The sequence below is a fragment of the Herpailurus yagouaroundi genome, unplaced genomic scaffold (assembly GCF_014898765.1).
Source record: "Herpailurus yagouaroundi ecotype Mexico unplaced genomic scaffold, PumYag 160, whole genome shotgun sequence".
Lineage (NCBI taxonomy): Eukaryota > Metazoa > Chordata > Mammalia > Carnivora > Felidae > Herpailurus > Herpailurus yagouaroundi.
Genome location: NW_024412401.1, coordinates 21,869,985 through 21,891,140, shown reverse-complemented (window position 1 = coordinate 21,891,140; position 21,156 = coordinate 21,869,985). Strand labels below are relative to the sequence as shown.

The window sequence follows — 21,156 nt, the reverse complement described above, 5'->3', positions numbered from 1 at the left end:
CAGGCTCCCCATACTATTACAGCGCCGCTGCCCGAGGGGCTGCCCCACCTGCAGCCGCCACTGCCTATGACCGTCACTGACCCTCGGAGCCAGGCAGGCGCCAAGCACTTATAACACATATCACTGAGGGCGATAGCCTCTCAGCCCCTCTGAAGATGGCCAGAGGGGCCCAACGAGACCATCCCCCAGCACCCCCCACTCACCTGAAACTCCCTCCCAACCTTTTCCTGCCAGGGACTCTGGGGTTCCATGGTAAGGCTGTTGGACTTGTAGACATGCGTCCATTTCTAAGAGTCAATCAGTGAGCTTCTCCCGACAGCAGCTGGGTCTCTGCAAACCAACGGACTATTCTTCAGACAACTGTAGCCCCAGCCTAGCCTGCCAGTCCCCAGCTTTCTGACCATCCACCTGTCTTCCTGCCCCAGGCCTGGGAAGGAGAGCTTGCTTTTGTCACTTCAACAGCACCCATGTAAATACCTTCTTGCTTTTTTGTGGGCCTGAGGGTCCAGCTGAGCAGACAGCCCACCCATTATACATCCACTACTCCCGATGTGTCACAGGAAATCTTAGACCTGTGTGCAGAGTATCCCCTCTGTTCTGGCTGCCCCCCAAGGGTGGGCTTGGAGTTTTCCTTGAGACTAAGGATGCCCACCTCAGGGCCCAGCCTCCTGCTCATTGCTACTTCTTTAACGTCTGGACTAGGAGTCTCATTGGGCTAGTTATGCTTCAAGCTTCCCCCCTGAGAACCCTCCTCAGGAGAAACACACTCTGGAGAGATGCCCTGGCTTCCTGACTTCATTTCCCTGGGCCCAATGCAGTGTGAGCAGCTCTTTTCCATATCAAAGGACTCAAAGAGAACTGTCTGGGAGAGTCTTCAGCTACTACGCTAAAGTAAGATGCTGTCCAAGGTGCTGACTGCATTGCGGACTTTGAATGCTAGGGCTGGACAGGACCCAGGAGACCATAGTCCTAGGCGGGAACCCCAAGCCCCTGGAACCACTGAACTGAACTGGGACGTGTTTTCTGAGGAATTCCCAGGTTCATATCACACCGGACACCCACCATGGACATTTCTCCCACCCTCCAGGATGCCAGAGAGTGGATTCTGGGCAAGCCTGTCCCTGCCATGTAGACAATGATTAACAAAAAGGACTTTCCTGCACTAAGAACCACAAACACCTACAGAAGTCAGCCAGAACTTCCTGATCAACCCCTCCCCACCCTCGTGGAGCCTAGTGTGCAGCTGGGAATAGAGGTGCTGGGGTGGGAGCAGATGCCTAACCTTGCACAGTGGGTATGTACCTATTGATGCAAGGGGTTGTGATGGTCAGAGCCATGGCCAGTGGCCCCAGGAGCCTGGAGAGGGGAGCTTGGAGAACTCACTGTGGGCTGGTGAGATCAGAAAAACCCACCTGGGAGGATGCAGGGGACAGAGGAAGGCCTTCTGGGAAGATTAGGACAGGCAGTGAGGAACTGGTGTCTGAACTGGGAGTGGTTTTGAAATAGGGGTACCAGGGGCCACCATCTCTTCTCCCAGGGCCTCAATTCCTTGAATAGTTTCTTTTGTCAACTCAGAACAGCAAGGTGAGGCACTACCCGAATCTGGGCTGAATTACAGTGAGAACAATGGATGTTGCCATCTCATGCGACAGTGTCCCCAATGTTGGCACATCACCAAATTGGCAAAGAGCTGGGGTGGAGAGAGCCTGAACTTGACGTTATTGGGCCTGAGAGGTCTTGTCCTGGCCGTACCATTTCCTTGCTGTGGGACCTCAGACAAGACGTTCACCTCTCTGAGCCTCAGCTGCCTTGGTATAGCAGGGTCACCTGCAGGGTCATCCTACAGCTCTCTCCTTGCCTTCCTCTTTCCCAGGATGCTGGGGCTGTAACAGAGTCATCTGGGGCATGTCTTCCATTTCTGAGCAACCATACAGGGTGGGCACCCAAGTCCTGCTAATATTTGGACCAAATAGGAAATAAGAACACCCAGAAGCATGGGAATCAGCCTTGGGGAAGACCTAGTCCAACTTCCCTCAGGGGAAACTGAGGCCCCGTTTGGGGAAGCCCAGGACCATGCAGGGAGATAGAACAGACCTCCTCTGGCCACCACCAAGTGTTTTCTCCCCAACATCCTACGAGGCGGTAGGACAGAAGAGGAAACTGAGGCTCAACAAGGTGGAGTCCCCAAGCAGTGACTGGCAGAGGTGGAGCTGGCATTCAGCCCCCTGACCCCAGGAACAAGGTGATCCTCCCATCCTTGGGGAGGGCAGTTGAGAGTGAGGGCAGTGGGAGGTTGCTCTGGGTCCACTGCCACAGATGGAGTGTCCTGGGCTGTTAGCACTGCTGAGGGAGCCCAGCACCCAGGGCAGAAGTGGAGCCAGTGAGCTCACTGCAGGCACACCCACCATCTTGGAACCTTCTGGGCAAAGAAAGGAGGCAGCTGGGGCAGAGCCCACCTCTGAAAACAGGATGAACGAGCTCCAGCCTCTACCTGCCAGACAAGGTAGGAGAAGGTATGTTAGCTGGCCTCTCCTTTCCTCCTTCCCTTCCTCCCTCCCTTCTTAGGAAGTGATGGGGTCAGGCCTTTGACCTCTTGCATCCTCATCTTTGGATCCTTGTCGCTCCTTGTGGTCTCAGGCTGTTGGGAGGTCAGCCTTCCCTGAACCAACAGCCTGAAGCACACACTAAAGCCCATCTGGCCCCATACTGTTCTTTCTCCTTGCCCTGTGATGAGCTCCCTCCATGCCTTTCCTCTCTGAAGCTCTGCTGGTCTTCAGATCACATTGGTATTTATTAGACAAGCACTTGATTCCTGGACTGCCAGGCAGAAGCACAAGAGCACATGGACGCACACGCATGTTCTCACACATGTACCTGCTCTCCCCAGCTCAGAGTTCCCGCGCTGGTTGAGCTGCCCGGGAGCTCAGAGAGAACGGTTCTGCAGGACACAAGCCGTTGAGTAAATGCCAGAGAATTCTGAATGAAAAACACAAGGTCGGGGCTTTCACCAGCATCGTGGCTGGAGGCCTAGGGACCTTCAGCCCTATGTTCCAGCTCTGACTTTTGGAAAAGGACCTTGTGAATTTTATGAAAAAGTTTCATACCATTAGTCTAGCTCCAGCCTTGAAAATTTGATGACATATCAAATCCAACATCCCTTTCCCAAGGCGCCTTAGTTAGGGTTAGCCTTTTCATAACTGACATTCGTATGGTGCTTTGCCATCCTTGACCATTCTCTGGGGCAAAGATCACAATGCCCATTTTACAAATGGGAAAACTGAGATTTGGGGCTTGCACAGTAAGACAGAGCTGAAGTGAATTCTCAGATCTCCGGGCCCCGTTCACCCTCCACAGAATTGCGCTCCTGTCATGGGAGCCTATGACTTAGACACACCCTTCAATCCCTTAGAAACCCCCTAGACCCACAATGAGGAAAGAAAGAACAGGGACTCAGAGGCTGGCCTGACCAAAGGCCCTGCAGGCTGGTAGTTTTGCTGGTCTGACTTGATTCCCATTAACACCAAGACCTACAAAGTCTTTGCCCAGATTCACTCACATCAGTGCTTCTGAGGTTTCGTCAGACTCCTTCCCTGCTGTGTCCCGAGACTCCGGTGGGATCGGATCTTGTCCAGGACTGTACCATCAGCCCTGGCAGGGCCTGGACATGGCCCAGATCTGACCCCTGGGGTCTAAGTTTCCAGTGGCATGAGATGTCTGTCGTGAGATGTTATGAGATGTCCCTCACTCTTTTCTTTACCTATCCCGCTGTGGTTCAGACTCTAGGCCTGGCTGTGACAATATGCAGGAGTCCCCTAGCAGGCCCATTAGGGTACTCACAGGCCTGGGAAACACAGATCACAATCTCAAGGGCCCCAAACTGCTACTTTCCAGGTCAGGCAGGTGGAGTAATCTTGCCACTCAGGCAGGGCATGAGGCCGCATGGGGTGGTGGGACCTAAGACAACCCGGTTGCTTACCCCACTCAATGGCATTCAAATGTGAAAGCTTTTAAAATGCTCTTCCGGCCAAAAAATATGGGCGAAATTTGACCCACTCACTGGCAACTAGCTTTGTGACTGTCAGCACAGAGCCCAGTGTGGGGCTCGAACTCATGAACCACAAGATCATGACCTGAGCCAAAACCAAGAGTCAGACGCTTAATCGACCAAACCACCCAGGTGCCCCTGTGGCCCTCAATTTTTGTCCAGTGCTCCCTTTCTTCTTCACCTCCTTTTTTTTTTTAAGTGTATTTGTTTTGAGAGAGAGAGAGAGAGACAGTGAGCAAGGGAGGGGCAGAGAGAGAGAGGGACAGAGGATCTGAAGCAGACTCTGTGCTGACAGCAGAGAGCCCGATGAAGAGCCTCAAACCCACAAACCGTGAGATCATGACCTGAGCCAAAGGTGGACACTTAACCAACTGAGCCCCCAGGCGCCCCTGTTCTCCACCTCCTTGCTCTTCATTGAAGATTTGGGAGGAGATGGGTGCCCAGAGAGATGGAAGATGCGGTTCAGATTGGCCAGTCGCTGTCAGGAACAGGCACCCCAGTCCTTTCCACCTCCCTCCTTACCTGGGTTCTTGCAGGCCGTTTGGGCTTTGAAGGTGGGTGCGGTAGAACAGTTGGAGGTGGTGGGGGGTGGAGGGATTGTTGGTTTTGAGAGGAGGTCAGTGCTGCTGGGGCGTTTCCTCTGTGCAGGGAAGAGCCCCAGATGTGGCCACAGGGCACTGAGGGGTGAAATCCCTTTATGAGAAGTCACATCCCAGAGCAATTTGCCCTGCCTTTTGCAGCCTCTGACACCAGCTACCCCCTTCTGGATGACATTTCAGCTAGAATTTAGCTCCAAGCTATGGGGAGCAAATCTTAAAAACAAACCAAGCACTCCTGACAAATACCTAGAAACAAGATATGTCTGAGACACAGCTGCCCCGAGGGTAGAGAAAAATCCAGGTCCCTGGATAGGCCAGGCCCAGGCTGGTGTGGGTGGATCCCATAGCACTCAGCTAGACCAGCTCCTCGGTGGCCCCACTAAGAACCTGGCTCTGCAGCCTTGGCCTTGTCACCCATCTAGGAGCCTGTCTCTGATGGTTTCCAGGCACGCACATCGGTGCTCCTGGAGAATTTATTCCTTTACTTTTTTTGGCCTCAGAGAGGTCCAAGGCAAGTGCATTTCTTAAAAGGTAACAAAACACATTATTGGAAAATTGGACAGTCAGGCCATGACTCCTAGCCTGCAGTCTGCCCCACCTCCCAGCAGCCCCTTCAGCCCCTTGTCCCCTGATGTCCCCTTACCTCAGGATTCCCTCTTGCATATTCATGGTGGAGCCATGGTGTTGATCTGCACTTCCCCACTGTCAGCTCATGGCTGCACCTCCAGAGTGGCGGCCAGGTCCCGAGGGGCTGTGGGGAGGACTGGAAGCAAGTCCCTAGCCTGCCCGCTCTCCTGAGGAGGGGTCTGCAGTGTCTCTGACATGGGCTGCTGCCAGGAGCAGGCAGGCACCAGACTTTCTTTCATTCACTGTAATTTCTCAACACTGGGGTCCCGTTCCTGGACCACCCCCACCCCAGGATCAAAGGAGGCGTCAGGATCATGTCCCTGCCAATCTAGAGTTTGAGTCCACGTGTTCCCAGGGGTCCCATTTAGCCCATCTCTGAGTTAGGGGCAAATGTAACCACCGTGCAGTAAGTCTAGATATTCCTCTTCCCACATCTTAGACCCCTGAGCGGCATAAGGAGAAAATGCAGCTGTTTATATATTTATTGAGGAAATCTTAATGAATTCTAAAATGGGGTCAGTCTCAGGTAGTGTATTTGGCCTGTGGGCAGGAATCCCACCTTTCAGCTTTAGACAGCTCTGAGCATGGCGTGCGGAAGGAAGTGTGAAATAGCAGGGGAAGGGCGAGACCGGGAGTTCTGTGCCCCCTTCCCTGACTCTGAGGCCTGGCTGGAGGAGGCCAAGCTGAGCCTCACCCGTCCCAACTGCGGGCCCACCCAGTCCTGCAACTATGGCCACCAGGCCACCCTTATCCCCCAAAGCACCATGCTTACGACCATGTCTCTCATCTTCTCTAAAGGCACCATTAAGAACAAGTGATTTTGGATGATGGATTTTTGATTTACAAACGGTGCATTTCCCTTGGAGTGGAACAGAAAGGAAACCATTTAATGGCTCCCTATTTTCAAGCATGAATACATTTTAATGAAACTATTTTATTGTATTTGAGGAAATGGAGAGTTGAACATTCCAACCAATCAATAGCCAATTAATTGCTATAAAGCTAAAAATAAATAAGTCCTGAGTCTTTTTGAAATGCCCTGCAAAGCTCAAAGCCTCCGGATCAGGCCTTCCCCTCCATACGTGTGCATGTGAATGTGTACATGCACATACACACGCGCACCCCTGTACCTCAGACATACTTGAAACTCACAGATCGTGCTGAGTCTCCTCATGCCAATTCTTGCCTGCTCTCCTCGCCTTTGGTCAGAGATGGTGAGCAGACCTAGCAGCAGCCCATCCCTTGGCCCCGAGCCACCAGCTCAGAGTGGGGTATTGTGGGCACTGAGGGCCCCCTCCTTGGCCCCAGCTGCTGGGCCTCTAAGTCTGGGAAGAGGGTGGAAATCTGACTTGGGTGTTGCCCTGACTCTTGCTGGAAGACGCCGCCCCGGTTCTTCACCCTCTAGTGGCCTTTGGACATTGACTATTTATAGAAATAAATGCAGATTACATTGCAAATGGAACTCTTTGCCAGGAAGACACATGGATTTAGCTTTTCATTCTTTGAGACAGTTGACTTTGTCTTAGGGACTGACCTTCCAGCATCAAAGAAATACATATCTACTATATCCGCCAAAGTTTGTGATGCCTGCATAGACGCTTACTTGTAAAAAAAAAAAAAAAAAAAAAAAAGTACAAAAAAAGTACAAAAAAACAAAAAACCACAATTGAATTGCCTTTGAAAGTAGGAGATGATCTGTCTCCAACAGATTGAAAAAAAAATGCTTCTTAAAAATGTGTATGTTTTGTATTCTTTTTTTCTAGTAGAAATACCTGACTTGAAATATTGGTGGTTTTTTTTTTCTTAGTGACGTGTGTTGCTTTTGTGTGTAATAATATTTGAATGTAATTACAGCAGTGCCGATTTGCCAAAGATGTTGGACATATTTTTCTTTTGTTGGGAGGAGGGCAGGGGCTTGGGGTGGGACTTGGGAGAAAACAGGGGTGGGATTTTGGTTTCATTTTTTACCTTTTTTTTCTTGTCAAACTTGGAATTTGTGGTTTCATTCTAAGTTAAATGGTTGACTGCAACACTTTTCTTTTAGATTAGTTGGAGAAACTTGCAATAAGATTGGCGTAGTTTCAATATCTGTGTGTCTTTTCATGAGTGACTGTTACTTGTGAAGGATTGATTTTATGTAACCTTTATGTGAGATAATTATTTGTAAATATTTGCCATAATTTTATTGGTTCCTAAAATAAAAGTAATTTTTTAAGTTCAGGAAAAGAATTGTATCTCATTTGTTTTTACAACTTTGTACAACTTGCATTTGTTTTTAACCTTTGACGAAGCCACATGGGGCTGTGGGGAACTTTATTGGCTCTCCTGATGAAACCAGGGTCAAACAAATCTATGCAACTAGAGTGCTGTGTTGAGGCATTGGACCGTGGCCTGGGCAGGGCAGGGGTTCCCAGGCAAGCCACCAGCCACTTGGCAGGGTGGAGCCCAACCCCGGATTTGACACCTAGCTCTGATATTCCACAGCCGTGGAACCTTGGTGAGTTCCGTAACTCAACTTCAGTAGCTCCAAAATGGTCGGTAACATCTGCCTCATTTATTCATTCAACAAACACCGAGGACACAGCAGTGGACGGGGTTAACAAGGACCCCAGTGACATGAAACTCAACAATCTACTGGGCTCCTGTGCGGGGAACGTGAACACACACTGCATGTGTGCTCGGTGACCGTGTGCCCTTGCACACATGCTCTTAACCTTGATCCAGGCTGGATCTTAAAACTGCCTGAAATCTAAAATATCTGTTACCCACACACCCTTGACATGCAGACAGAGCTTAGGAGTCCGTCATGCCAGGAGACCTTGGGCTCCAAAGTCACAGGCTATCCCCAGCCAGACCTCAGAGCCCAAGCGTCCACGATCCTTCTGCGGAAGATGCCCTGTCCCTATAGCTTCAGAGCGGAGCATTTGGACTGCATAGGAGCCCAGGAGTGGCTTTCCATCAGGGGCAGCTGCAGACCTGAGCCCTGCCCCTGCTGGGCGGTGTCAGTCTGCAAGGGCAGGCAGGGACCGCGGCGCCCCTTGGCACAGTGTGTGCGACGCGGTAATTGCCAGAGATGGAGTGGGTGAGTGACCGCGTGGGGGCCGTGGGCTGTGACTCATTCATATTTAATAAAGCCGGCTGTGCAGCTTCCATTCATTTTGGCAATGGATGGTGACGAAGGTGATTCCTGAGGGAGAGAGAAGGATGCTGGTGCAGCGGAGCACTGGCCCAGCTCCTTTCTTCCCAGCGCTCGAGGCATAGGGGCTCGAGCTTCAAAGACAAGTGGCAGCATTTTGGAACTGAAACTTGGACCCTTTCAGAGCAGGCCCCTCTGTCTCTGATGCCATGGCCCTCGTTCCTGGCTCCCCTGGGACAGAGGGGCCTCAAGCCTGCCCTCCTCAGCTATGGGACACCAGTATATGCAGTAACCCGGGCACGTGCAGTCCCCACATGACGGCAGAAAGGAGGCCACGGCGAGGCCTCCAGTTAGGAGGGTGGAAATGCCAACCTTGAGTACGCTCAGGCAGCCTTCAGCAGCCTCAGTGACCATCACAAAGAGGAGGAGAGGGGGATGGCTGACCTGCCATGTGAGACTTAAGCCTGAGGCCCATTCGTTCCCCAAGCTCCCACCATGCTAGGTGCTGGGTAAAGAGGTGATCCGTGGAGGGATCGGGCTGCATCAGGGCTGTGAAAAAGGCAGAAGGATAAAGGCTCCTAAGTGCCTGGGCTGGGTCTCAGCTCTAGATCTTGGGAGTCAGTTTGCTGGTATGAGCAGTCTCCTCACTTCTAGGAGCCTTGGTTTTTTTCTTCTGCACAATGGGTATAAAATCTCATAACATTTATTTTGAAGATGTGAGGAACACATGTGCTGTGCAAAATTTTTTTCTAAATGACCAGTGTGAGTTTGCCAACCTCTTTCCTCACTTGTAAGGAAGCCAGATTTTTACATCCAAAGGTTAAACTCTAGGCGGAAGCTTCTTTGAGCCAGGCTCACTACCAAACTCAGGAGGAGGGTTGCTGCAGACTGAACGTTTGTGTCCAGGCAAAATTCCTATATTGAAACTTAATCCCCAGTATGATGGTATTAGAAGAGAACTTTTGGAGGTCATTAGGTCATGAGGGTGGAGCCCTCATGAATGGGATTAGTGCTCTTTTAAAGAGATTCTGGAGAGTTCCCTCATCCCTCCCACCATTATGGACATAGGAAAGAGGCCCTCACCAGATACCAAATCTGCTGATGCCTTGATCTTGGATCCCCAGCCTCCCACACTGCAAGAAATAAATGTTTGTTGTTTAAGCCACATAATCTGTGGTATTTTTGTTATAGGACTTGGAGCAGACTGAGACAAAGGTAGAATGCAGAAATGAACTATCAAGGAACCTACTGAAGCCCTAGGAAGATCTTTACCTCACATCTTCCACTCAAATAAGCCCCTGGTGGATTGAAGAGTTACTTTTTTTTTTTCTTTAAATAGACTTGAAACTCACGACTCTGAGATCAACAGTCACATACCCTACTGACTGAGCCAGCCAGGGGTCCCTAACCAGTTACGTTTTAAATATTTAAAATAAATCTAGTAGGGTTTATAGATGAATATATCTCAAACTTCCTTATGAAATGTGACTTTGGAAGCTTAAAAAGATGGAAAAAATAGAATTTTGGCTACTTAATTTTTTTAACTTTAAATGCACAAAAAATGAAAAAAGAACAAATAACTTGGAAAAATAAACCTAAGTAACATGAAGAGGTGCAATGCCCTTAATAAATGAAAATTTTGTATGCAATGATATGAAAACTACTACTATCCCCAAAGGAGAAACGGATAAAGGACTTACATAGATCACTCACAAATGCAGACATATTAAATACAAGTAAATGTGCAATCTGGGATTAAAAGCAACATGACTCAACTTCACAAAGATCTCTTTTAAAATACCCAGTTCTGTTGGGGTGCCTGGGTGGCTCAGTAGGTTGGGCATCTGACTTCGGCTCAGGTCATGATCTCGCAGTTGATGGGTTCGAGCCCCGCATCAGGCTCTGTGCTGACAGCTCAGAGCCTGGAGCCTGCTTTGGATTCTGTGTCTCCCTCTCTCTGCTCCTCCCCCACTCACATTCTGTCTATCTGTCTCTCTCAAAAATAAACAAACATTTAAAAAAATTAAAATACCCAGTTGTGTCAAGGGTATAAAGAAATGGACACTTATGCTGCCACTGGGCTGTCTGACAATATGAGGCTCCAGGCCTGGGTGCTGGCCCCAGGGACACCTGGAGGAACAGGTGCTCCAAAGACGCGGTTCAGGTATCCTGCACCCACACCTGCCCACTCCCAGGTCTGTGGTTTTTCCACTAGGCTGGCTGCCTGCAGGATGACATCTGCAGCCCAGATCAAGTGGGAAACATGGTGTTTCAAGCCCAACGGTGTCATCTGCAAGGGCACGCAAGCAGCAGAGTTTCCCACATTATCCACAAACATGTGTAAATATCACGACGGCTCATAATGTAACCAAGAAAATCACTTCCCATTGTTTCCCCTTCAGTGATATTTTCTGCTTGGCTGAGTTTGCTTAGCACACTGGAAAGGCCAACTCATCAGTTCTTGTTGTTAATCAAGAGCAGTAATTGTCCGAGTTCAAAGCCTCCTGACTTAGACTCTGCTGAATAGGATAACAAGTTCCAAAAATGCTAAGTAGTAGTTTCTATAAATGGGACTTTTTAATAGGGAAGGCCCCTGAAGAGGGTTTGGAAAGAAAACCTTTCTGTGAAGTGGAATTAAAACATTGTGCATACTTTGTAGAGCATGGCAGATACATTCCTGAAACTCGGAGAAATTCTTATAGTGTGGACAGTGAGGATGCAAGCTAATTTTCTCATTTGCTCTGTGAACTCGTGTGTCCGATAAGGCAGTGCCAGCTGATGCAACAAACATACCCTATAACTGAAATGTCTCCACACAAAAGCATACACCTTTGGGGCGCCTGGGTGGCGCAGTCGGTTAAGCGTCCGACTTCAGCCAGGTCACGATCTCACGGTCCGTGAGTTCGAGCCCCGCGTCAGGCTCTGGGCTGATGGCTCGGAGCCTGGAGCCTGTTTCCGATTCTGTGTCTTCCTCTCTCTCTGCCCCTCCCCCGTTCATGCTCTGTCTCTCTCTGTCCCAAAAATAAATAAAAACGTTGAAAAAAAAGGAAAAAAAATTAAAAAAAAAAAAAAAAAAAAAGCATACACCTTTCACTCACATGACGGTTAAATGTGGGTGTTCCTGGTAGGGAGGCAGCCTTCCACAAAGTGACTCAGGGATCGAGGTCCCTTGTATCTTTTGGCTCTGCCATCTTTATGTGTAGCCTCCAAAGTTGTTTGTCTGCATCAAGGCTGCAAAAAAGATAAGCATCTGGAGTATCATGCCTTGGAAGATTTCCACGGGCAGGGCTGGAAACGGGAGACATCTTCACTCACATGCTATCGGCCACAACTCTGTCTTGTGGCCAGGCCCAACTGCAAGAGAGGCTGAGAAATGTAGTCTACCTGTGTGCTGAAGAAAAAGAGGAAATGGGTCTGGGGATAGTTAGCCAGGCTGTATCTTCATGACGCCACGAATTCCAGAGCATTTCAATCTCAGCTTCACTCAGCTCTTTCCTGCCACCTCTGAGGCACTGAAGGACGAACAGCAAAAGAATGGCGTGAATATGTCCTGCCCTCTCCGCTCCTCACCTTTGCCCTACCCTCGCCCGGACTCCAACTGACACCAGGTTTGGAGAACAAGTGTATTCCTGGCCTGCAGGTACTGAAGGAGTCCCACCGCTTGTCATCTGCAGCTTTGCTCCTGGTCCACTCTGACTCCTGGTCCGCCCTGCTTCTCAATGCAAGACTCTTCGAGTTGAGCTCTGATCAATAATACCCATTAGCACTTATTAAGCACTGTTTATCAGGTGCTGAGACTTAGTAGAATTTTTCCTGTTGTCCCCACATTGCACAGCCAAGACCCAAAGTTGAAACCCAAAGTTCTTGGAGCCTCTACCAGTTGGGCCCAGTCACCTTCTACAGTGCTACCTGAGAGATGACAATTTAAAGAATGACTATCAGTAACATCCTCCTACCTTCATCCCTCCAGTACAAATATAAGAAGACTGAGACAGAAACAGGTGGCCAGCTTGGGCAAAATGCAGGTTCAGGTGTCCTGGGGCAGAACTGCTGCTTCCTATCTCCAAGAGCATCCCTTGGAAGTTTGGAGGTATTTTCAAGAAACGAAGACTGGAATTTCACTCCTTGTATGGCCTGAAGATTTGGTGACCTGTGCCTGTGTTTGCTGAAGAAGGGGGAAGGAAACCAGACGAAAATATGGGTAAAGCCTTATGGGTTGTGGGGCACTATAGTTACTTGTCACCTTTACAACGCCTTACTGGAACCCTGCCCCAAAGAGCCTCTCCCTGGTGAGGGGACATCTGAAGGCTGTCAGCTGGAGGCTGTGTCATGTGGTGTGTGGTGACCATCTTTGGTGGGGCTGGGGGAAGGAGAAGAAGCGGAGTCAGATCTCCCACATCCAGGAGTCAGGGAGGGGAGGCACACAGGCTTTCCAAATTATGGTAAAGGTGAGGAGAGTCTACAGATGTTATTAAAGTCCCTAACCAGTGGACTTTACGTTAATCAAAGGGGAGATTACCCTGGTGGGCCTGACATAAGTAGGTGATGTCTTTAAGAGTATCTAGATGTCAGAGAAGCAGATGCCCTACTTTTGGCCTTGAAGAAGCAGTGTCATGTTGTGGAGAGGGCCATGTGGCAGGGAATGGTGGGCAGCCTCTAGGAGCTGAGGGCATCAGTTGTATAACCACAAGGAACCAAATTCTGTCAATAATCAGTGAACTTGGAAGAGGATCCCAAGCCTTAAATGAGATTGCAGCCCAGCCAATATTTGAGTTCAGTCTGGTGAGGCTTCAAGGAAAGGACCAAACTCCTGACCCACAGAAACTGTGACATAATATATTTATGTTGTTTTAAGCCACTGAGTTTGGGGTTGTTATGCAGCAATAGAAAACTAATACAGTTTCTCTGCAGGTTATGGGAGCTACATAAAGATGCTGTCTACTTGGGAGGATGAGGGTAGAATATCAGTATTGAGTTACGTTTGAGACTAAAGTTCCAGAAAGAACAGGACTGAGCGTTAAATTCCAGAATGAAACTGTTCTAATAACGAACTTACTAGAAAGTTCTAAAATATGCCTAAGATGTCAGTAAAGAGACTGCTCCCCTACCAGAAAAGGTGGGGGAGGGGATAGTTCCATAGAGCACAGCTGGAGCAGCTGGGGGAAAAGTTAAACCATGTTCATACCTCAAAGAATCGTGGCTCCTTAATAAATGGATTTCACATGCATTATCTCATTAAAATCCTTACATTAACCCTATGAGGTAAGTACAATTGTTAGGATCCTCACTTTTATAGGTGAGGAAACTAAGCCTGGAGAGCTCAGATATCTTGCCCCAGCTCACACAGCTGGTGAACAGTGGGGTCAAGATAAGAAGCCAAGCAGACCCCAGAGCAGAGTCTCTGAGAGTCATTGCACTCTGGCTGTGGGCTGAGTTTGTGAGTGCTCAGTGCCCTGGTCCAGCCACAGACAGTGAAGTCCTCATGGAGACACCAAGAGGATTTTGTTACTCCTCTTAAGAAAAGTACTCCCTGGGTGATACCTCTGGGCAGAGTTCCAGGGTTCCCTTATCCTAACATGCCTCACCTTGGCACTCCTTGGGTTCAGCTGAATGTTGAATCCAGGGAAAACTACAATTCCAGTCAAAAACCGTGAATCAACTGGAATTTCTGGGAACCATCAGGGTCTGCATTTTTAAAATGAACTGCCTGTTGTTTTCTCCTTCCTCCAGCCAATAAATGCTCCTTGATTTCTGCTCCATGCCAGGGTCTGGTCTGGGCACCGGGGCTGGGGACAGAGATGAATGGAATATGAACCCTGCCCTCATGGAGCTCCCCCTCTGGTAGTGAGGAGGCAAACCACATCAGGACAATGGTTTCACGAGCAAGTGGTGTCTGTGAGGTGCTGTGGGACACCCAGGAACGACAAGCAGGCACAGGATGTGGTAACAGTCATCATCACCTTTGCTGAGCAGTTAGGATGTGTCAGCTCGCCAGGTGTAGCTGCCACAGCCCTGGAAGAGGGGCCTCTATCTTCCCCAGATGCGCAAACAGGTTCGGAGGTTGGCGTGTTTGTCGCTTTCCTCCTTTTCCACAGAGAGATTAAGCTGTCCTGGGAGGAGGCGGGCTGAAAGAGGAGCTGAATGGATGTCCATTTGGCAACATTGAAAAGGTTCCTCTGAGAGTGACTGGACTGGGGGCCTCCAAGGTGTAAAGTGGTATTTCATTCATTTTTAGGTCTTTGCACTAAAAAAAGATAACACATACTTGTGTGAAAAAATCCAGAGCAAAAAAGTAGGCAGTAAGTCTCATTCCCACCTCTGAAGCCCCCAGTTCTTTCCCATGACTACAGTCTCTTTTTATTCTTCCAGAGATAATTTATGCATATATAGACATCATATGTATATACACATCTCTTTTTAAAATTTTTGCCTTTAGGGGCGCCTGGGTGGCGCAGTCGGTTAAGCGTCCGGCTTCAGCCAGGTCACGATCTCGCGGTCCGTGGGTTCGAGCCCCGCGTCGGGCTCTGGGCTGATGGCTCAGAGCCTGGAGCCTGTTTCCGATTCTGTGTCTCCCTCTCTCTCTGCCCCTCCCCTGTTCATGCTCTGTCTCTCTCTGTCCCCCCCAAAAAATAAATAAACGTTGAAAAAAAAAATTAAAAAAAAATTTTTTTTGCCTTTATTTTTAGTGAGAGAGAATGAGTTGGGCAGAGGGAGTGGGAGAGAGAGAATCTTAATCAGACTCCATGCTGAGCATGGAGCCTGATGTGGGGTTTGATCCCACAACCATGGGATCATGATCAGAGCCAAAATCAAGAGTTAGATACTCAACCAACTGAGCCAGCCAGGCGCCCCCACATCGCTTTATTTAAAATATTTTTAGTTAGAGAATCTAGTTTCTTAATAAAATTTCCTTTAAATTTTTTTAATGTTTTCTTATTTCTGAGAGAGAGAGAGAGAGAGAGAGAGAGAGTGAGTGCAAGCAGGGGAGGGACAGAGAGAGAGAGAGGGAGACACAGAATCTGAAGCAGGCTCCAGGCTCTGAGCTCTCAGCACAGAGCCTGACACAGGGCTCCAACTCACAAACCATGAGATCATGACCTGAGCCAAAGTCGGATGCTTAACTGACTGAGCCCCCAGGAATAAAATTTCCTTTTGAAAGAGACCAATGTTTTCTTGGCAAAGCTAGAAAGAATAGAAAAAAAAAATTAAAAATTAAAAAAGTATTTATTTTACTACCCATATTAGAATACATCAGCTATGAATGACTGAAAAACCCAGAATAACAGTGGTTTAAACAAGCAGAAGATTACCCTCTGTCACATATGGAGTCTGGAGGCTGGTGATCAGGGCTGATACGGCAACTTGGCAGCAGGAGGCCCACAGAGACCTCCTTTTAGTTCCTCAGCCCCAAGGTCCAAGATGGCAGCATCAGGATTGCAGGGATCAGGATAAAGGAGACAAAAGAGAACCAGCTGTCTCTTAAGTAAGGTTCCAGGAAGCTGGTACCTGACACTTCTGCCTATATCCCATTGGCCACAACTAAATCACATGACCACATCTAGCTGCAAGGGAAACTGGAGAATGTGATCTTTATTCTGAGTGGCCCTATTTGTCCAGCTACAAATTCTATTGCTATGGGAAGGGGAGAGAGTGGATATTGGAACATAAGCAGAAGTTTTTGCCACACCACCTTGTCTCCATTGCCTGTAGCACACTGCCTGGTTCAGAGAAGAGATTCCTTCCTTTTTATTCAACTAGTCCATACTGAATAAGCATTCATTGAATTAAATTGAAGGAAGATGGGAGATAGGGCAGACTTGTATGAAGATGGTAGAGGACCCAGAGTTTCTGCTTCAGAAACTCAAGAGGGACTGGCTGGGACCCCCCCTCTACCCTCACTGAGAGAAATGGCATCTTCCTGTCCTATTCTTCTCACACCCCTGTCAGAAGGTCCTTACCTGGGGCTCAGGCTCTCCATATGCACAATGGGGTGGAGGACATAAGGTTTAATGACATGCTCTCCAGCCCTTCCATCTCGAAGTGACAATGAGTCTGTGATTCTAAATGAATCAAAGGCAAGGGACCAAGCATTGACCACAAGGACTCAGAGTCAAAGATGAGAGATCAAAGAGACTGAGGGATCTCTGGGTCTGGCCTTACCTGTGGTAATCTCCATCCCACAAAAGGGCTGAAGCCCCCAGGCACTTGATCCTGCTTAGGCAATGAGCTAGATCTCAATCAACACTGGCACCAACCCAAGGGCTGGGAAGAAAGTGAAGAATGAAACTGTAGAACTCTGGCTACAATGAGGTACCTGTCATTGAAAATTACCCCTAAGCCAAAGAAGGGTCAGGCTGCCACGGCAGCAGACTGCTTGTCAACAGAAAGCGTCTGGGGGAAACTATTAAAAATAGTGGCTTGGAGGTCCATGAGGGACAAACCATGGGGAGGGGGGAGTGAGACTCCTGCAAAGAGAAGCCTGTCTGCCTGATCAAGGAAGCTTGTTTGAGGAAGAATGATGTTTGGATGAGAACGAACCAAAGGATGTCATTATTTAGTCTTCAAATGGCTTGGGGACATTCCACAGAAAACACACTAAAAACAATGAGCTTTTCAAGAAGTCTTGAAACATTTCTTCATGAGTAACAAATTGGCTTAGGGAAAGGGAAACCAAATGTGATAAAGAAAACTTCTCTGAACAGAATATAGTAACATTATACAATTCTCTAGGGTGTGGGGTTAACTGGCTTTACTTAATATTTGATAGTCATTGGGGAGAATTCCTTGTGAGGAAGATGTTAAGCCATTTGGAACTAAAGCATTTAAATGAATCAAGTGAACTTCAGTGGGGTGGGGGAGGGGTGGGAAAGGACAGACTACAGATTTGGGGGAGTAGAAGGCACACCCCAGGAGCTATGTGTAGATTAGAGATGCTCAAGGACTCCCCAGAAATTGAAGGAATCAAGGAATGGAGTAATCTTTTAAGTAGAGACTATGCATATGGAATATCTGGCCAATCACAGCCCTGGGTGTGTGAACGCATTTATAGCGGCTCTAAAATGAGGAGGAAGGGAGGCCCTGCTGCCCGTGGTCCTGAAGCATCCTTCAGTACTTGACCAGCCAACAGTTGCTTCTCCTTTTGCCAGGACAGTAGGCTTTCTATCTAACTTCCCCAAGCAATTCTGAACCTGGTGAGGATTTTAATTTTCTATCTTATTGAAAAATGTGTGGTTTATACAATGTCGCAGAACAAATAGAATTGGGATTTATGTTTCACAACTTACATGGTTTGTTTGAGCTTTTTCTATATGTCTTCGACAGTCCTATCACATTTCTGACAGTTACATTTTTTTTTTTTTCCTTTCTGGGAAGGTGGGGAGAAGCAGAGAATAGGTTTTTCTCTCTTCTCCACTAACCTTTACTTGGGAGTATTTGTGTGTGATATATAAATTTATGCATGTGTATCTCCTATGAGAGAATATTTGCATGTAAGTGCCCAGCATGTGGGGTTGTATGTTTGTAGGTGTGTGCTGGGCTCCAGTGTGTGTACATGTACATATTAAGTGTAGTCATATTGTTTGGATACGTTTTTGTGATGTGGCAATGGCAGTGGTGGCGGCGGTGTGTATGATAGAAACAATTAGCCAATTAATTAGATGTTATTCCAATTCAGATGTCATTAGTAACCAAACCTTTCTCCTCTCAGTGTCATGCACTGATGTGTACTGGGCCTGACAGCAACTGGGAGGAGTTGAATTAGTCTCCATTTCCCAAATTCTATGTGTTTTTAATTAATTCCACATTATGTGTTTGCAAGTGCAATAATTTAATTAAACAGATGCAGAAAATACTCACTCCCAGTTATTAATTGAGATACATTTCTTCACTTTGTGTTGCAGAGTCTTCATCAGGAAGTACTATTAAATGTGACATCAATCCCAATACTTTAACTCCTTTTTCATTATTAAAGCAGATTTACAACTTTGGAGTCAGGACATTGGTGTAGGGTTTTTTGTTTGTTTATTTGTTTGTTTTTGCTAGAAATTTCCCCTATATCTGCGAATCAGCTTGTAGCTCAATGTAAATTCAGTGTAGAATTTAGTCAGTTATTAAGCGGATTTAAGTGGCTGAACCCTGGTGTAATCTGACCAGCAATGCATGAAGGAAAGAGTTGGAGGTGTAAAAAATGTCAAATAGCTTTCTCAGATGCATTAAACTATTAATAAAGATAAAACGATCTTTATGTTTGGGGTTTAGAACATCTCTTTTATGATATCGAGAAGCCACTTTGATTCACGACTCGTTGGCTTCAAGGTCTGGCGTCATTATTCAGAAGGTGTCGGGAAGAAAACAGAGACGAGCTGCTCAGCAGGGGGAGAGGTGAAAAAAGAAACCGTTTAGGACTGCCCTGGCCTGGCTGGGTTGAGCAGGGAGATGTCCCAGTGAAGGGATGATGTAAAAGGCAGCTGGCACTCATGTCCATGCCCTGTGGAGCCCTCTGTAGAGGATATCTCCACTTTCTCCAGAGGCGAGTCAGCTTAGGGCCCTCTGGCCTCTCTGCAGAGGGGCTGGCCTGTGGCAATGTTGGGGGGTATGCGGGGTATTCTCTATCTGTCCCATACCCCCACCTCCCATACCCCCTCTTTTATTCTCTTCCCTGCTCTGTATCCCAGGAGGTTAATCTCCGTGGACCACAGCACTCAGAGCCCCCTGGCCCTCTGGGAGGCACCAGACAGACAGTAGAGGGAGAGAAGAGTGAGGAGTCAGAAGATTTACCCCTAGTCGTTCCTTGCCTCACCCCAACTCTATAGTGACTGCTTTATAAGGTTTACATCTTCTTACAGCCCCTGTCCCACGGCTCCTGCTTTCTCCAGGTTCTGGCAACAATACTCCCTCGCCCTTGCCCTTCAGGCCTTAAAGTGTGATGGCTCCCCACCGATGCCTCACTATCCCATACTGGTTTCCCTAGCTCGGCTCACAGCTCTGCAGAGCCCCGTCAGTAAACTCTCCTCGGTTGAACTCTTTGAGAGGGCCAACCATTTTCTCCTGGACCCTGACTGATTCAGGAGGTGCTCCCAGGGAACCAGACTCTGACCCTTCTGGAGCTGTGCGTACGGGTGGAGGGAGGTGGGCTGTGTCAGCAGGATGGGGGACGGGGGGGGGGGGGCGGTCAGGAAGAAGGAGGCTGGGCATAATGAACTTGCTGCACGGGGAATGTTGGTGTGTGAGGGCCTCTCTGTCCAAGGCTGCTCAGGCACGGCGCTGCTGGCGGTCCACCTACTCTTTCAGCTTCCAGGGCCAGGTCCTGTGCTAGGCAGGCCCTGCCCTCGTGGAATTCACGGTCCAGTGGGGGACACAAGCAGACAGTTTGACTGCTCGTGCTAAGTGCTATTGTAGGTAGGGTTCTGAGACGCACATAGGGCAGGCACTGGGCAGAAGGACCCCGGGGCGGGGCACAAGATTTCCTGGAGGAAGGAACATCTAAACTAAGAATGAGAAGGATAAGAAAGAGGATCGAGAAAAGGGGTTGGGGAAGGGGGCACAGGGAGAATGGTATTTCTGGCAGAGAAAACAGCATGCACAAAACCCCAGAGCTGAGAGAGGGCTCGGGGCATTTGACAACTTCCAGGCCTGCAGGGAACTGAAGTGCATAAACAGAGGAGGTCAAGCTGGAGGGCGGGCAGTAGGAGATACCGAAGCCTTCCTTTCCCCCACCTTCGCTCCAAGACCTCGGAAGGGGTTCAGCCTTCATTCTGAGGGCCATGAGGGCCTTCGGAGCAGGACACAGACAGAGACAGGTTTACATTTTGAAAGGAGCCCGAAATCTACTGCGTAAAGAATAGAAATGACTGGACACTGGGTTCAAAAGAACCAAGGTGAGGGATCTTGGCAGGGGAATGGAGAAAAGCAGGCCCACCCAATCCAATCTGGAACCCTCACTTTCCAGATGGGGACACAAGGCCCAGAGAAGGCCAGACCTTGTTCAGGTCACACAAGAAGACAATAGCCCACGAGGCCAAAATCAGAGCTGGAGGGCACAGCCAGGGTCTGGAAACCACCTCATCCTGGAAGACCACTTTGGGAGGGCAGACTCTGAGGCCCTGGCCACCCACGTTTCCTTGCAGCGTGGGTAGTCTTTGAACCAGAGGAACCCCACCCTGGCAGGACCTGGACCCTCACCTAGGTACACCCTGGGCACCTCGGCCCAGCACTGGGGGCTTGGCACAGGTGACTGGCGCTTCCCACTGAAATCATGTGAATATTAAGCTAATCAAAGACTTGCCTGGAAAGGGATGGGGCTGGGAAGGCGGCCCTAACGAGCTGCGTGTCACTCCCTCCACCCTGCGCGTCTTGCGCTGTCCCATTTGTCTGGCTGTAATCTACATTTCAAATGATTACATGGGAAGCTGAAGTGGTAGTGACAAGGATAAACGAAGCTTGTTAAACTAATAGCTGCACTAATGCCCAAATATGTGAACTTCCCGACGCAGGCCGCATCCCAGCCTGGCGGAGCTGTCAGCCCCGCTCCCCCGGGCTCCGCCGCCAGCCGCGGCCACATGATGAATGGCCCTGTCGACCAAACTCATCCGGGGCCCAATTAAACAGGCAGAAATGAACTGGAGCCGTCAGGCAGCCGGGGAGGGGGGAGGCAGGGAGGGGGGAGGCTGAACCAGACAAGGGGGGTGGGGGGGGGGGTAGTTAAACCTTATACAGACGGGGAGAAGCAGAGAGAGGGGAGGTGGGGGAGA

General features: G+C 48.9%; 1 protein-coding gene and 1 long non-coding RNA gene across 6 annotated transcripts in view; one reads left to right on the top strand and one right to left on the bottom strand.

Moving 5' to 3' along the window:
- Positions 1-552, top strand: part of PAX5 (paired box 5) — a 187,421-nt gene extending 186,869 nt beyond the window's left edge. For all 3 annotated transcript variants that reach the window (XM_040481702.1, XM_040481704.1, XM_040481703.1), the window contains one exon: positions 4-552. In XM_040481702.1, coding sequence (XP_040337636.1) covers positions 4-80 — 77 coding nt within the window. In that variant the 3' untranslated portion in view covers positions 81-552. The remainder of the gene's footprint in view (positions 1-3) is intronic.
- Positions 553-10,962: 10,410 nt separating this feature from the next.
- Positions 10,963-21,156, bottom strand: part of LOC121034677 (uncharacterized) — a 70,828-nt gene continuing 60,634 nt past the window's right edge. For 2 of the 3 annotated variants that reach the window (XR_005792557.1, XR_005792559.1), the window contains 3 exons: positions 14,368-14,651; positions 11,495-12,572; positions 10,963-11,236 (listed from right to left, as the gene is read on the bottom strand). This is a non-coding gene — a long non-coding RNA (uncharacterized LOC121034677). Of the gene's footprint in view, positions 11,237-11,494; positions 12,573-13,992; positions 14,652-21,156 lie in introns of all 3 variants that reach the window. The other variant, XR_005792558.1, reaches the window with a different exon arrangement.